The sequence below is a fragment of the Pangasianodon hypophthalmus genome, chromosome 14 (assembly GCF_027358585.1).
Source record: "Pangasianodon hypophthalmus isolate fPanHyp1 chromosome 14, fPanHyp1.pri, whole genome shotgun sequence".
Classification (NCBI taxonomy): domain Eukaryota; kingdom Metazoa; phylum Chordata; class Actinopteri; order Siluriformes; family Pangasiidae; genus Pangasianodon; species Pangasianodon hypophthalmus.
In genome coordinates, this window is record NC_069723.1 from 23187672 (window position 1) to 23204021 (window position 16350).

Here is a 16350-nt window from a genome sequence, read left to right on the forward strand (position 1 = left end):
AAAAATCTGTCTCTAATGGTTAAATATGTGGCATTGAAAAAGATTTGAATTGTTATTATTATATTATAATATTATATTATTACACTCACTGACCACAGACCACCCATATAGACAAAGCTCCGCCCCCCAAAACTTTACCATTACCAGTTACCATTAGGGAGGACCGCCGTGACATCACTGTTAAGCGCACTCGGACATTCAGCCGCTCGAAAGCCGAGTTACATCCCTATAAACCCACAAGTTCTCCTCATAATGATTATGTAAGTGGCGTTGGGGGCGTGTCTATAAAATGACTGACAGGAGGCCAAATACAAACGAACATTCAGGCCCGGAAAGCCAGGTTTCCAAACTGGCGGGTTTTTTTCACCTACCTAATACGCTTGTTCTGAGACAATGGATTAAACTATTATATTTAATCATTTCTATATAATTTTACACATTATTTGTACTAGTGAGAAATGAAAAATATTGACTATCGCACCTTTAATTAGAATCATAAGTAATAGTTTTTGTTTAATTACCTCTATCTTTTGTTGTTTGGCATCAGCTACATGTTTATATTAAATGCTCTTATAAATTATTCTACAATTCAAACAAGTAGGATTATTATTATTATTATTATTATTATTATTATTATTATTATTAATAGAGAGTATTGTCTATGCATTTACTCTGGCTTTTATCTAAATGTTGAGAGTGTACAATCTCAGAATAAGGTAACTGCAATAAATGCATCAATCAATCAATCAATCAATCAATCAATCAACAGTATTTTTGAGCATCAGAGAGGTACTTATTCATTTCCTAACCATGATAAAATAATTTTTTAGGTTATTATTATTATTATTAGTAGTAGTAGTAGTAGTAGTAGTAATGAAAACATTATTGTTCATGCATATACTGTGGTTTTGATTAAAATGGAAGGAATATATCAGGTAAAACTGGTGTATTGGAAAAAAAAAGCTAAATATTCCTTACAATTCCTGAAAAATCTCACACATCTCACCCTAAATTTGCTAACTATCTCATATTAAGTTAGTAAAATAGCCTATGTGATCGATGTTTTAGTGTGTGAGTGTATTACTGTGCGTCTGTGAGCTGACCATTCACTCATTCATATACTTATCCTCAATTATAAACATATAATAACACCACAAAATCATTTCACAGTCGTTACAGAATAATGGGTTCAGTCTGAGGAAGAGCAGCGTGTGGTGAGAGGAATCCCTGAGGCATCGTGACCTCGGCGTAATTATATTTTAATAATTAATCTTCACTAAAGACCCTCCAAATTTCACACAGTATGTAAACAGGGCGACTGAGGAAATGGTGAAGCCTGTGTGTGTGTGTGTGTGTGTGTGTGTGTGTGTGTGTGTTTGTGGGTGTGTGGTTTAGTTTAGATGTCAGGACAAAAAAAAATTGAATAAAATAGAAATGATAAAATGCAAATGATAAAATAAATAAAGGTTTCTGCCAAGACATGATATCTGAGTCACATAAAAAGGTTTTGTCAAACTGAAGTACCGTCCTTTCTTTTCTTTGTCTCAGGAATGAAGTTGTTTTGAGTGAAGCGTGTGTGTGTGTGTGTGTGTGTGTGCGTGTGTGTGTGTGTATGTGTGTGTGAGACTGCAGTGCCGTCTGCTGTTCAGCTCCTGACACTGCCACACAGCTCTGCTGGATAATGTGAGATTATTTACACACTCTGTCTAACTAATGTTACAAATTACGTGTGAAATCTAAAATCATAAAAACACAAGAGTGTTAAAAGTGAATTTTCTGTAATAAATACAGGGGAAAAGATCCCTGTTAGCTGTAGCGAGCAACATAAACAACATGTTTATACACTGATGTACGTTTTTGTCTATGTACCTGCATCTCACATCTCACTGCATATTTTTTGTTGTGTGTAATTTAGGACTTTTCAATACTACTGGGAGTTCTGTATGATGATAATAAAGATAAAAATATTCTACAGGAGGTTTATCTGGTCAGGGCTCCATCCTGACAAGTACTAAAATACATCGCTATGTACTGTAGTACTTTACTGAGGAGGTAGCATCAGCTGTACACTGGATTTACAGTGCATTATGGGTAATAATATTGTGAACTATATAGGGAGTTGAGAGAGAGAGAGAGAGAGAGAGTCAGAGAGGAGAGAGACAGAGAAAGATATTGATAGATATAGAGAGACTCAGAAAGAGGGAGAGAGAGAGACAGAGAGAGTCAGAGAGGAGAGAGACAGAGAAAGATATTGATAGATATAGAGAGACTCAGAAAGAGGGAGAGAGAGAGAGAGAGGAAGAGAGAAATAGACAGAGTCAGAAAGAGACCGAGAGAGAGAAAGAGAGAAAGAGAGAGGGAGAGACAGAAACAGACACATACAGACAGAAAGAGACAGAGGGAGGGAGAGAGAAAGAGAGAGGGAGAGAGAAATAGACAGAGTCAGAAAGAGACAGAGAGAGACAGAGAGAAGGAGAGAGGGAGAGACAGAAACAGACACATACAGATAGAGAGAGAGACAGAGAGAGGGAGAGAGAAAGAGAGAGGGAGGGACAGAAACAGACAGAGACAGAGTACTTTACTGAGGATGTAGCATCAGCTGTACACTGGATTTACAGTGCATTATGGGTAATAATATTGTGAACTATATAGGGGGTTGAGAGCGAGAGAGAGAGAGACAGAGGGAGAGATGATGATGATGATGATGATGATGATGATGATGCCATGGTAGCTACAGATACATCATACTAAACTTACTCATTAACTTTGCTCAAACAAAAGGTTGGTTGCTATGGTAACGTTGTATTTGGTTTGGTCAGGTGTGGTTATATATAAACAAAAAACCCCATTATTTCACATCATTCTTTTTAACGGTTTAAAGGATACTCACTGTAGAGGATCTGATGACATTTGTGTGTTTGGCTGTAGGACTGGTGTAAGGTTACAGAACCACGGCGGCGGCCCGGTGTGTGTAAGTGCTCTTTCCTGCACCAGTGTGTGTTCGAGCCCTGGAGACGAGCATGTTCGACCCACAGCGTAAAGAACACAGCCAGAACTGCTAGAACCTGAGAGACGGTCCTCATTACACAGCCTTATTACAGAGAAGAAAGTGGGCAAGAAATATCTCAAAAAACAATATAAATAAAATAAAATATCCCAGTCAGGAGGTCATGCACAATCTGTGGATTACGATCCAAATTATTTTTCTATAATCATCCAATTTAAGAGGTTCATGTCCAGATAAACGGTGCCAAAGTAAACCTTCCAAGTAAACCAAGTAAACCATCTAAGATAAAAGTCTGTGGTCATCCATTAAAAATCCACCATCAACAACTTTTACTCGCAGTTTCTAAAACTCAAACCAAAACTTAATCCCAAACTTCCCCAAACGCTGTTCGGCTACAAATCTGCTCTGGAAACTCGTTCATAATCATGTAATATCGAACTTCTTTTTAATGAACCCAAGCCCAGATATGGCCTCTAATCTGTTTCTGTATGTCACACATTCAAAGCCGTCTTCCTATTCTCTCCTGAATTCTTTATTTGCTTTATATTATATTCAGAGCGAGTTTGGGAACATTTCTCCGTGTTTTTGTTACGCTGTGTGTGGACGGTAATAATGCAGACGGACTCCATGCTGTGATGTCTCTTTCACTGGACAGACTCCCCCCTGAAACCGGAGTACGAGGGCCAGGAGGTGACACGGGGCAGCGGGTGAGAAACTCATGAGGACTTTTTAATGCCTCCTATTCTGCAGCCTGCATCACCTAACAAAACAACACAGCCTCGAACAAAAACATTCCCTGAGAATGATCCTCCCCGTCGAGAAGCAAAAACACGCTCTGAATGCCCAACGTGAGGGGAAAATCGCTACAATTTTGAAGATGTTTTTTAAATTCTGAATATCTCTCACACACAATGTGTGGACTAATTTTCAACACATGGCATCATGGTAATTAACACAACTCCCTACTGACTTCCTCTGTTGTTAAAAAGTGTCAATTTATTTTGGGACAATTACGATTGGCAGACAGCTCCGCTCAACATGATTCACATTTAACAGTAATGCAGAAAACCTGCGGATAATTACTAACACTCTGGGGTATTTTTAATACTCCTGCTGTGAAGAAAAAAAAGGCAAAAAGATTAAAAAGTGTAAAACAAGGTTAAAAAAAAGCAAGAAACTTGTGTCTAAATGATTTGCCAAACCAAAAAAATTCATCGCAGATTTACAAAATTTTCACTTGTTCTCTATACACTCGAGTGTGTATGTTGATAAAGGCCAATCAGCTGTAATTTTCCAAGTGCTTTCATGGCACATTTACATATAGTCACACCCACAGAACTCCATAAAAGGACAAAGATCACAAATGACAAAATGAAGACTAAATGGTGAAAAAGCATCTCCTAAACTCAGCGCTAAATCTTCCAGTAACGCAGCTCATCCACTGCACTGCATCAGCTACCACACACACACCCTAACTCCTCCTTCTTTTATAGGGCATCATTACTTTTGTCCTTATTGGGTGGCTAGTCTTAGCTGTCTTAATTTATGGGTTTGTTTTGTATCTCTTTCTTTCAAGTCATTAATGTGAAGCAACTGAATGTTCGTTAAATTGCTGTGGAACTGAAATAAATTAACAGCATAATCCGTATATAACATCGCAGTAACTCATCGACAAGTATACGATCTGAAGCCGATCAATCGAGGTCACCTGAGTGAGTCTCCTTATACATAAATTTACACAAACTCAGGAGCGAAACATGGGATACGAACGTTTTTTTGAACTAACTGCATTTTCATGAATAATGTATGTCTGTGTACTTTTATTCATATCCAGTTTGAGAAACGAGGCCTACTGAATCTGAAGGACTGAATCTGAACACTGTACTTTTGATAATATCTGGCTCCATAAGAGACACTAGTTATATCAACAATAATATATTTAAAGATTAATAGCTACTGAAAAGATTGCACAAACTTCAGGGAGGAAAAAATACACTGTGTGAAGGCAAACCTGTAGCAAAGGTGTATTTATGCCAAAGTGGGAAAACGTCTCTAGATTTTTTTCTTTCATTTTTCATTCAGACAGTAAATTATAGGACCAAGTTATACTGTAAAAGGTGAAACATTTTCCGTGAACATGCTTTAAAAAAAAAAAAAAATGTATATATATATATATATATATATATATATATATATATATATATATATATATATATATATATTTTTGGTGACTCATGCATTGGTATTTTCAGTATTAATTAATGCACTAGAATTATTAGAATAAATGATTGTTAATGATGACATTTTGTGCTCAGTTTTGGCAGTGAAATAGTTTGAAGACCTCTTCAGACACACTGCGGCGCTCGGGGGTGGCGCTGATGAAAGCCTGAACGGTGGTGAAAGCCATAAATCAAAGCCGTGTCACTGTGTTAGCCCGGCTGTGATGAGAGACGGCAAATCAATTTTATGTCTATGAGGCTGAAGGACAGCAGAATATTCAAATGAAACGACCTGCTGTCCATAAGCAGTGCCGTTGTGCTCATCCTTCACCTGAATTAACACGAGTATGAGGTTTCACTGCTTTACTGAAGTCATTGTAACTCGTGTACGGTCTGTCTCGAGTGAACGTTTACAGTCGAGGTCATATGCTTTGGGGCATAGACACATTCCTGTGTTCCTGCGCTCAATGCATAATTTATACTAAACGTAGTCAAGCTGCCAAGACATGTTTTTGATTATACTATTCAGTGCTGTCCAACCAAACCTCACTAGATAAGAGGAACAAAATTCTGCCCACACTGAGGGTTGTTTTTCTCACAGCAAATAAAGCGAACTCAAAGGGAACAAGTGAAAGCCGGTTAGTAATCAGTGAAATCAAAGCAGTTAAAACCGTAAACAAAGTTGGCTTTATTTTGAGGATTAACTGACATTAAGGTCTTTTTTTTAACAGTTTGATACTTAAAATGACATAAATCTGATTCCATGAGACATTACATCAATAATGCATGACTTACCTAAGTAAGGAATAAAACATGATGTAGGGTGCTGCTATAGGAAAATAATCAATGACGGTTATGAAGAGGGGTAAATGATATCACCACACATATAAACAACACATCCCAAAGTGGTTTATTCCTCTTAAACACTAGCAATTTGCCAACAAATATTTTCAACATTTTTTTTTTATCAAATAAAGAATGACCTCATACCTTTTATCCATTTATAATTACATTTTATGTTGTGGAACATCTACAAAACAACTTAGTTAGCACCAATAAACAGTCGTTCCCCCACCAGCCTCTTTTTTTTTCTCTCAATTGAAATTAATAAGAGGAAACAAAAAAAATATATATATATATATATATATATATTTGGGAATATATTTATATAATGTTATCAACTACCAAATGTTGCTGATCCGTCAAGACATGTTTGATGTCTAAACTTCGCTCCTTTACTTTTGCACTGGAGCTTCAGTGCTAATAAAGCTAGCATGTATTTGTTTCATACGTCTAAAAAACAAATATACAAATAAATAAGAAGTGCATAATCAAGTGAATAATTTCTATCATAGAATTCACCTTCAAATTTTAGCCCACACCCTTTATCCGAGTCTGCTGCTGGTGCGAAATGACACCAAAGTTAAGTGACTTCAATATTTTGTGCTACGACTCGTTTTATTTCTGCATTTTGTCCATGTTTTATAGATAGCAGTGTGTCATACAGAGTCAGAAACCACATCAGCAAATCTGTTTAAGATACTGCGCAACTCTGCAAAGCCATTTTGTGATGATTTAGACATGTGGATTTAGTGCACAGTGCTAAACTGGCAGCTCTAAGGTTTTCTTACTTGTTAGCTTTATTGACCTCATAGACCCTGTTAAAGAAATACTATTAAAATGGGAGCTGGACAGAAACCTGACAGACAGACCGAGAATGAGATGCTGAGATTCCCTGGCATTCTCTCATGCACAGGTAAGCTGGCAGGGACTGTAGAGAACCCCTGAAGTGCTCACCTGTCATCTCGCTACATCTTTCCAAGCAGAAAATCTGTGACTTGCCACACCAACTGAGAATCTGTCTCGCTCTCTCTGCATGTCTGACTCTGACAAATTCAGTCTGCTGTTCTCAGTGGGAAAAATATCTTTAGTATCCAGCCCTTTAGGCTCTACCTGAGCGAGGACAATGTTCATCCATACATGCTTATAAGAAAACCATAAACATTTGCTCCTACAAGTTTCAAGTTCCTGCTCCCATCCAGTCCTTACTGTTATAACTCAGAATCCTACAAGCCTCTTCTCCTACCGTCCCTACAAGCTCCAATTTCTGCCAACCTGAAGACAACAAGCTCCTATTCTACCATTCTGACGTTTACTAACTCCTGCTTCTGCTGTCTTTAAGTGTACAAGCTCCTGCACAACCAACATGAAGCCTACAGGGTCCTACTCCTGCCATTCTGAAGTTCTCCTGCAATCCTGAAGCCTACAATCTCCTACTCCTTTCATCAAGAATTCTACGAGCCCCTTCTCCTGCCATCAGGAATCCTACAAACTCTGACTCCTGCCATCCGGAAGCATACAAGCCCCTACACTTGGCATCCTGTAGGAGACAAGCTCCTACTCTTACCATTCCAAAGCAAACAAGCAATGATTTCTGCCAACCTGCAGGTGACAATCTCCTATTCCTAGCATCCAGAAGCCTACAGGTCCCTATTCCTGCCATCCCAAAGCTTACAAGCTCCGGTTTCTGCAATCCCAAAGCCTGTAAGTCCCTAAAGCTGCCATCCAAAAGCCTGAAAGCTCTGATTTCTGCCATCCTAAAGTATACAAACTCCAACTCTTGCCACACTGAAGCCTACAAACTCCTACTCCTGAATTTTACAAGCTCTTGCTCCAGTCATCTTGACGCATATAAGCTCCTACCTCTCCAGGCAGAGGAGAAAGCTCTCCCCCTGCTGAATCTGGTTTTCGTTCACCTCAGCTCTATCTTAGGAAGATTTTTCTTGCCACTGTTGTCCTTGACCTGCTCAATGGGGGTTAATGATGTCTCTAAAGCTCTAAAGATTATTTATATTGGAAAAAGCACTACATAAAAGGGAAAGTCTATTCAATTTACTCTAAAATGAAATTAACATTTCAAATTGTGTAGAAAACTGGATATGGTTTGTATTGTTTGTATTGTATGCCCATCGCACAAAGCACCATGAAAAAACCACATCAGTGGTACGAAAAAAATCTCTAGTAATCCCATTACCAAAAAAAAAAAAGACACAACCTCACAATGAAAGACCCAAAATAGTGGAGGGAAACGAGTACAACAAACAGCATAGAGGGCGCATTCTTCACGCCAACAACAAGCCGTGAGAAAAAGACACGAGGGTCTTTGGAGGGTCCTGAACTGCAAGCTGAACAAATCTGGTTCTGTTTTGTCACTTAGTGAAGCCCTTCATGTGGAACGCTGAGGAGTGACGCCCAGCAGGAGACTTGGGGTGATGAAGAATGAAAGGATAGAAAGAGAGCTCAGAATTACGCAGCATGGCCATGACAATAGCACGTGATCAAGGGGAAAAAAATAGATAATATAATAATAATGCAAAATACTGTTGCAGACTTTAGCTATATAATTGAATTGATCATTATTGGCCATCTTCAACAGAACGAGCATAAATTATTGCAGAAATCTCAGATTTGCACAGTCAATTCTTGGGGTTGTTGCAGATTAGCTATTAGATGCCACATTTCTGATATCAAGTTGATTAGAAAGTCAGTTTAGAAAGAAATCTACAGATATGTATAAAAAATAAACCTACAAAAAATCGTCATTGGAACTGCAGTTGGAATCGTGAGTTGGCTTCAGATGAGGCCAAAAATGTAACATTTTTGGAAATCACCCATCAACATGTTTGAAGTCGGCAGCATACAAGGAAAAGCGCATGACCCCAGTGTTAAATTAGGTGGATCATTAACAGTTTGGAGCTGTTTTGTAGCAGTACAAGGATATTTAAGACCACAGGCTGGTTGACTCTGCCAGGAGGTTAAAACTTGTTCATAGATGACCCCTGAAACCAGAAAATAAGATAATGACTCAGAACATACTTCCTAATCATCAGAGAAATGGTTGCAGGAACAAAAGGTCAGTCTTTTGCAATGGTCATGTCCAGTTGTGGATTTGATTCTCATATTCAGACTCTGAGTCATGAGAGAATGATTCACTGATTCAAATACTGGCTCACTTTCATCAAACTTCATCAGCAACTGAATGAAATTAATGTCTAGTGGTACTGATTCTTTCACCGTAGTGACTCATTCAGACTGAATGGTTTGCAGGAGAAACAGTCATTTCTGAATTCAAAACACCGGACTTGATGATCGTCTCAGAGCAGACGAGCTCTTCATCTGCATTTTGGATAGATTTCGAAGCTGTGCAAGTTGCCAGAGCCTCAAAAAAATGCGCTTAAATACAAAGCACAAATACACTATATGTTAGAGGTGTGTGAAAGAATACTCCACTTTTATGCTGCCTCCTCGGTTATACTCACCAAAACGGCACCCAGCAGAAATATTTTTACAGACCATATAATAATGGAAATAAATAAAAAATAAATAAAATATTTATTTTAAGCCAGACAGACAGACAGGTTTTGATTTCTGAACCTGCAAAACTGTTGCTTTGGCTGTTGCCTAGCAACAAACTCTCGGAAAGGGAACAATATAATTGAATTTCCATCAGTGTCAGCAAGTGAAATAGTGATGCCATTAACAAAAGCACGTCTCATTCACTTCTCATTCTATGTAAAGTGACCTTTAAATATATATATGTGTAAATAAAGCCATGGTTAATCGCTTATGCTCCTTTGTATTTTACCGAAGACATGGAAATGTTTGGGGATGCAAACTTTTAAGCTCTCTAATAAAGAAAACTTTGTTGGTGTTATATTTAGGCTGTATGTTGTAACCAGGTTGCAATAAGGAGCATCACTAAATAACATGAATTAGTTTTGTACACTGTAAAATAGTGCAATAGTGCAAAAAAGATATTATCCCCCCCACCCCCCCAAAAAAAAAATATATATATCAGAAAGAAACTTTTGCACTCAGCTATATATGCAAAGGTTAAAAACTGCCCTTACTGAAGAAATCCATTTTATACCTTTTTTTTTTGGCAACAAAAGCATTTCTCAATAAAGCTGGGAGAAACTGTATTACATCATTATGACTATTATCACCACTAGGCCATGCTATGATTTATATTTCCTCATAATTCTAAAAACAGAGCTTCACACCCAAAGTTAACCCCTGGCTATTATTAGAGCTGAAATTTGATTCTGTTCAGTTAAATGATTCATTTAGATTCATTCACTGGTTCATTGCGTTGTACTTCCGGTTTGTTTAAACGCGGAGCCTTCTCCGATCTAATGCCTGTTTTACACTGTGTGATTTCAGAAGTCTTTAAAGTTTATTATGTGTCACAAAATTTCGACTGAATTCTATAACAGCTGTGCAATAGTGTGTGTTTTTCATGTTCTCGCTGAGCTGATCCCCTGAACGACAGAGCAGCAAATCTCATTCACGACAGAACGATTCGCTGATTCAAACAATGACTCACTAAATGCAAAAGGAGAGAATCTCAGTCACTACACAAAGATTCACAGATTCAAACACTAATTCACTGAATGTGAGATTACAGAATTTCTGTCATGGTAGAAAGATTCACTGATTCAACACTGACTCACTGAATATGAAAGGAGTGAATCTCAGTTATGAAAGAAAGATTAGCTGGTTCAAACACTGACTCACTGAATTGGAAAGAAGAGAATCTTAACCATGACCGAAAGATTCACTGATTCAAACACTGACTTACTGAATGCGTAAGGAGAGAATCTTGGGCATGACAGAATGATTCGCTGATTCAAACTGTCATTCACTGAGTGTGAAAAGAGTGAATCTCAGTCACTGAAGAAAGATTCACTGATTCAAACCTTGATACACTGAATGCAAAAGGAGTGAATCTCTGTCATGACAGAAAGATTAGACACAGATTCATTGATTGTAGAAGGAGCAAATCTCACTCATGACAACGATTCGCTGATTCAATGATTCAATGACTCACTAAATGCAAAAGGAGAGACTCTCGGTCTCCACACTGATCCACTGAATCTCAGACAAATGATTCACTAAACCAAAGGGCACAGAATCTTTTCATAGGCTCATTTAATAAACCACCTTCATGAGACTATTTGCTAATGAGTCAGTCAATCCTGGGTCCACTTCGTCAGTAAGTGAACGAATCAAATGACTATTGATACTGATTCGTTCTTAGTGACTCGTTCAGACCGAGTCATTTGCAGGAGAAACTTATAGTCATAAAAATGAACAATGGAAGTGTGGAGTTTGAAGTTTGGGAGGTGAAATAACCAGTCAATGTCCTCTACGTCTGCTTCCTTCTGAATGTGCCGAGGGTTTGACATCATCCAGTTAACGGATCCTCAACATGACCTTTGATATTACACTCTCTTTCCCTGACACACTCCATCTTGTTCGCATCACCACAACACCTTTTTGTCCTGTCTCCGTTTTCTGTCCTTCTCATGAAAGAAAGGAGAATAGAGGAAAAAAAAACATTGAAAGGCCACTCTCTGTCTCCCTGCTGCCGTCAGCTGCCAAAACAAGCCTGCCGCTGTGATGAGCACTATAAATATGATGGATGGGATATGTGGTGCCGCTGACCTCACAACACGCGCCTGAGGAGCTCGGAGCACAGGTTCTCTGCAGATTTACAACCCACAGCAAGAAATTTCAACCCCACACACACACACACACACACACACACACACACACAGATATCCAGCCAGGCAAGAAACGAGATGCAATCTGCTGAACCCACACACACCTCTGCTGCAAGTATCACATGTGTCATCCACAATGACACCATGCTTTGGTACTGAAAAGGGACTTGGACAGGAAATTACAGCTTCAATGTTGTTCCTGCACTTCAATATATTAAAATTTGGAAAGCAGTGTCATGGGAATTGTGGAGCAATTCTGAAATTCAGATATGTCATGGACATTGCTGACACCGTTTCGATTGTCCACGATTTTTTTCTACACACACACAAAAAAAAAAAGGGACTTCATCTGGATTAGCATTATGATACAGTTCTTTTATTATTTTAGACTAAGCATTAAAGCCTTAGCCTTAATGTTAACATTCCGCTTAACCTCCACATCCTACAAAATATGTATCTTTCTGTCTTTCTCTCCATAAGTGCACTAAAAATGACAACATACATAGTTATACTATCCAAATGTTTCAGTCTTCCAGGAATATAAGAAACGTGTCATTAAATACCAGTGTAAATCTTCACTAATCTGTCCAATGCCTAAATTCTATCATTATTATAAGAAATTCGATTCCCCTTTTTCTCTTCCTTGAAGTTAATAAGACAAAAATGTCACGTTACATAGAAACCTCAAAGCGTAAACTCCTCTGCTCTGAAGATGGAGAACTTGAAGTTACAGCTTCAACACTGAAAGTTGAAGTTACTTCAGCAATGAAACACTTTTTTATTATGTTTATGTGGAGCTTAGTGGAGTATAGGAACAGATATATAGCTATAGATAACCATGATATTAGTGCTGCTGTTATAGAAAAATGAATCAACACCTTCTGACCAATCAGATTCCAGAATTTAACAGCGCTGTGGGATGAAGATCATCGGATTGTAATAGGCTGCACTCTTATATACATAATGATAATTAAAACTACAGCTTGCCTTAGGTTCCTCAAGCTGCTATTTCACACCCTTCATTCCAAATATACTATATCAGTCAGAATCACACTGTTCAGACAGACATAAGGGCACCATATGGACGTCCAGACTCACAAAAGAGGGGCGTTTGACTTTTCCCCTGACCCCCTTCCCCCTCTTCATACAGACCTTTCTGATTCAATCCGAAACCTCATGACTATCCAAGAGGCTCTGTCTGTGGAAATGTGACGCTTATTTGTGTCTATAGTGCAGAATGGTGAAGGCAGGCCTGCTTAGCATCCTCTTACCCATGCTAATCATGACAACAACAATCACAGAACAGGTTTTCAGGGCTCTTCAGTGCACCAAGCAGCGTGGTCCTGAATAATCAGACTTGTGTGCTGCTGGTCTCTCTTCCACTCCAGACCCTTTCTGACAGAATTAACCCGGTGTGACGCTGAGAGCGTCGCCCGGTGGACGTGGTTAAGCTCCGAGGTCGGTGAGGTGAATAGAGATTGGATGGGGAATAAGAAGCAGAAAGCGCCTGTACACACACGAGTGAGGTAATTACATCTCGAGTGAGATGGAGCCTAAAGGCAGGACATGCACTTGCCGTGTCTTTGGGTTTAGGGGGGAAATGAGTGCATTATGAAGGTACGCTCTGAGGATACACTCGATTGTAAGCAAGTGGCCCGAGAGGGAGAAACCGTTTAAGCAGAAACATTGAGGATTTGCGGTTGTGAAGCCACAGGCAGGAGTCTTTGCAGCTAATAACGGCAAACAGAAAGCACACTGCTCCTGTAATAAAGACCAGGAAGAAAAATGAACCCGTCTGCGAGGTCACGATTCAAGGCCACATCTCAAATCTCTAAAGATTTAACTGAATTAACGCTAAATTTAATAACACAGCCTTCATTCTGACCGCATCAATAAAAGCGATGAATGAAGAGATAATGTATTTTACATATACAGATATGAACAGTAGTAGAACTATTCTTTTTTTCCTTCAAGAAAACTAGCCAGAAAGGTTGACAGTGATCTGGTTGAGATTAGAGGGGGGCATGAGCGGGAGGTTTTTACTTTCATGCCGGCGTGAGAGCGAGCAGTCAGATATGAAGCTCAGGGAACATACAAAGCCCACGTTCATTAACATGAGAGAATATGTAGGTGCTCATGTGGTGTGGTACTGATTTAATTAGTCTACTAATTTACTATTTTCAGAAATATTCTAAAGAATTTCTAATATTCTAATATTTCTAATATTATAAAGGATTTCCATCTCTTGTTTCACTCAGTGTTTTCAAGTGTTTTGGGGGATTATGGTGGTAGAGTGGTAGGGTTCATATTAAATATTTATTTTAAAAAAGTCCCGGGTTACTAAAGATTAAACAGATACAGACACAGGCGATGCGTTACACCCCTATTATGTATTTGTTTGCTTACTAACAATCATGTAACAAAGATAGAAGTGACAATTTTTTTGATAAATTGCATCTATAATGCGTCTTCTCTTAAACTGTATTAATAAAACTATCAAAACTCAACAGAAACATGTTTATGTCACTGTTGGTTGTCCATTCACAATCAACTCTGAAGACAGCTTTAAGCTCCACCCACTTCACAATCACGTCAGGTCATATATCCTTAAAAAAAGGCTTGTTTCATGATATGTCATTATGATGTACATGTGAATTTCCTTTCTGAACTTTATAAAGCACACTACCTAGCGTAGACACAAGAAATGAGTGTATTAAAAAAGGTTTTTTCAAAATCATGGTTTTTTTCTAGATAAGCTGCACTCATGAGATTTCACATGTTGCTCCATATTGCTAATCAGAAGGATCTCACATGTTGAACAGAAAGTTGCGTCATCAATGTGGATTTTCTGAAGATCATTCTGTATTTTCAGTGATATTGTGATAACGACTGATGAAGACATTTCAATTTAAATGTCCTTAATGAAGTCATGCCTTTAGTACAAATGTCCAGAAAGGCCATGTGTTATTTATTTTTTTATCACAACTCATTTTTCTTGTGAGCTCACAATAACAAAAGTTATTTTCCGATATCACGCAGCAGTAGCATACATTACATCGTTGAGGCACACTGTCGTATATTCGTATCATGGCGATTCTGTAGTAATTACGTCGTATTTCCGAAGATCCTAACGTTCAGGATCACTGTAGTGTCCACGACGGTTGCAGATTTCCGAGTTGTCTCCGTAAGTGACAGATATTAATTTGGAAATTGTCTAGTACTGACAAACATACAGCTACTTCCTCTTGTGTCAGTCCCTGATTAAAGTAAAAGCAGGTGCTCATCCATGATGTGGTGAATTTAAACATCATGAGAAATGAGTCTTGAGAAAACAACCTTTGTTATCTTGAGATCATGAGAAAATCTTCAAGATAACAGCACAGAGAAATATTAATAACTCATGGCCTTTCTGAACTTCTGTACATTAGAATGGATGCTAGTTATGTACATTTTCTGTATAATTCTATGCTAAAACAAACCCTGCTACGTTTGACCGTGTTACTCGTTTAAGTGTGAAGTATAACCCGAGCAGCACAGCACTGCAGATGTCTGTGTTCAGTAATGCAGATGGACACTGATGGACACCACAGATGAACAGAAGAAGCAGCAGTAACAGTACCTGTGTAGGCCAGGGTGTTGTCTTCATCGTGTCCTGAGGCGGGGGCCGGCGTGACCCCTTCCTTAGCCGCCTCTGCAGTGCCCGAGTCTGTTGGGAGTAACACAGGGACTAAGACTTGCAGAGAAGAGCGAGGGCTAAGAACCAGACTCCAGAAAAGAAGTCCGTTAAGGAGCCCACATCTTTGGGTCCACATTGTCATAATCAAACACAGGACAATGAGACAACAGGTCAGTAAGCGACAGATCGACTCAAAAATGTGCTATTAATCCATAAAGATGGAATCAGGATCCTTGAGTGGGTATGGAAGGGAAATGTTGGTGTCTCTCAAACATGTAGAGTCTATATTTCTGTCCCAGACTCTTCCACAGAGCATATGGGCAGAACCCAGACCACCCACTCCAAACACACCCACACATCGACTGTCACACGTTCTATTTAGTCTTAAATACACTCATTGACCAGAGACACACCCCAATCAAGGCTTGTCACTCTCTCTGCCTAATAGACTGACACTCTTTTCCCAGGCAGGGCCGGTTGCAGAGCAGGGAGGGGAGGGTGGGGTCGCTTGCCCCCTTTGAAGGCTAAATGTGGGATAAATCAGACCAGGCCATGCCCACTTGCATTGTGGCCCAGTGACAGGAGGTTAATTTGAGCCAGCACAGAGGGAGTGGAAGGAAAAGTGAGCCAGCTGATTCACCAGTCTGTCAGAAAGAAGGCTGGCATCGGTGATGGGATAAACGGCAGACAGACAGAGAGCACATAATGCTCAGTGAAGCGTGTGATCAACACTGTGAGCACTGTTGATGCTAAATGCTAATTCTGATTGTAATAAGGTGACTGGCATGAGGATGAGGAAAGGCGTGTGCCAGCTTCTGACCTCAGCAGACTACAATCTGCGCTGGAGTTCATATGAGCTTTATTCCTGACCTGTTTCTGGAG

General features: G+C 39.1%; 1 protein-coding gene across 5 annotated transcripts in view; it reads right to left on the reverse strand.

The window, feature by feature from the left end:
* The window catches only part of robo1 (roundabout, axon guidance receptor, homolog 1 (Drosophila)), a 291196-nt gene that overhangs the window by 175031 nt on the left and 99815 nt on the right, over positions 1–16350 (reverse strand). For 2 of the 5 annotated variants that reach the window (XM_053239791.1, XM_053239790.1), the window contains exon 1: positions 15412–15812. The exons of 1 other annotated variant lie outside the window; for it this stretch is intronic. In XM_053239791.1, coding sequence (XP_053095766.1) covers positions 15412–15610 — 199 coding nt within the window. In that variant the 5' untranslated portion in view covers positions 15611–15812. Of the gene's footprint in view, positions 1–15411; positions 15813–16350 lie in introns of those variants that run through there. 2 more of the 5 variants (XM_053239792.1, XM_053239796.1) reach the window with 2 other exon arrangements.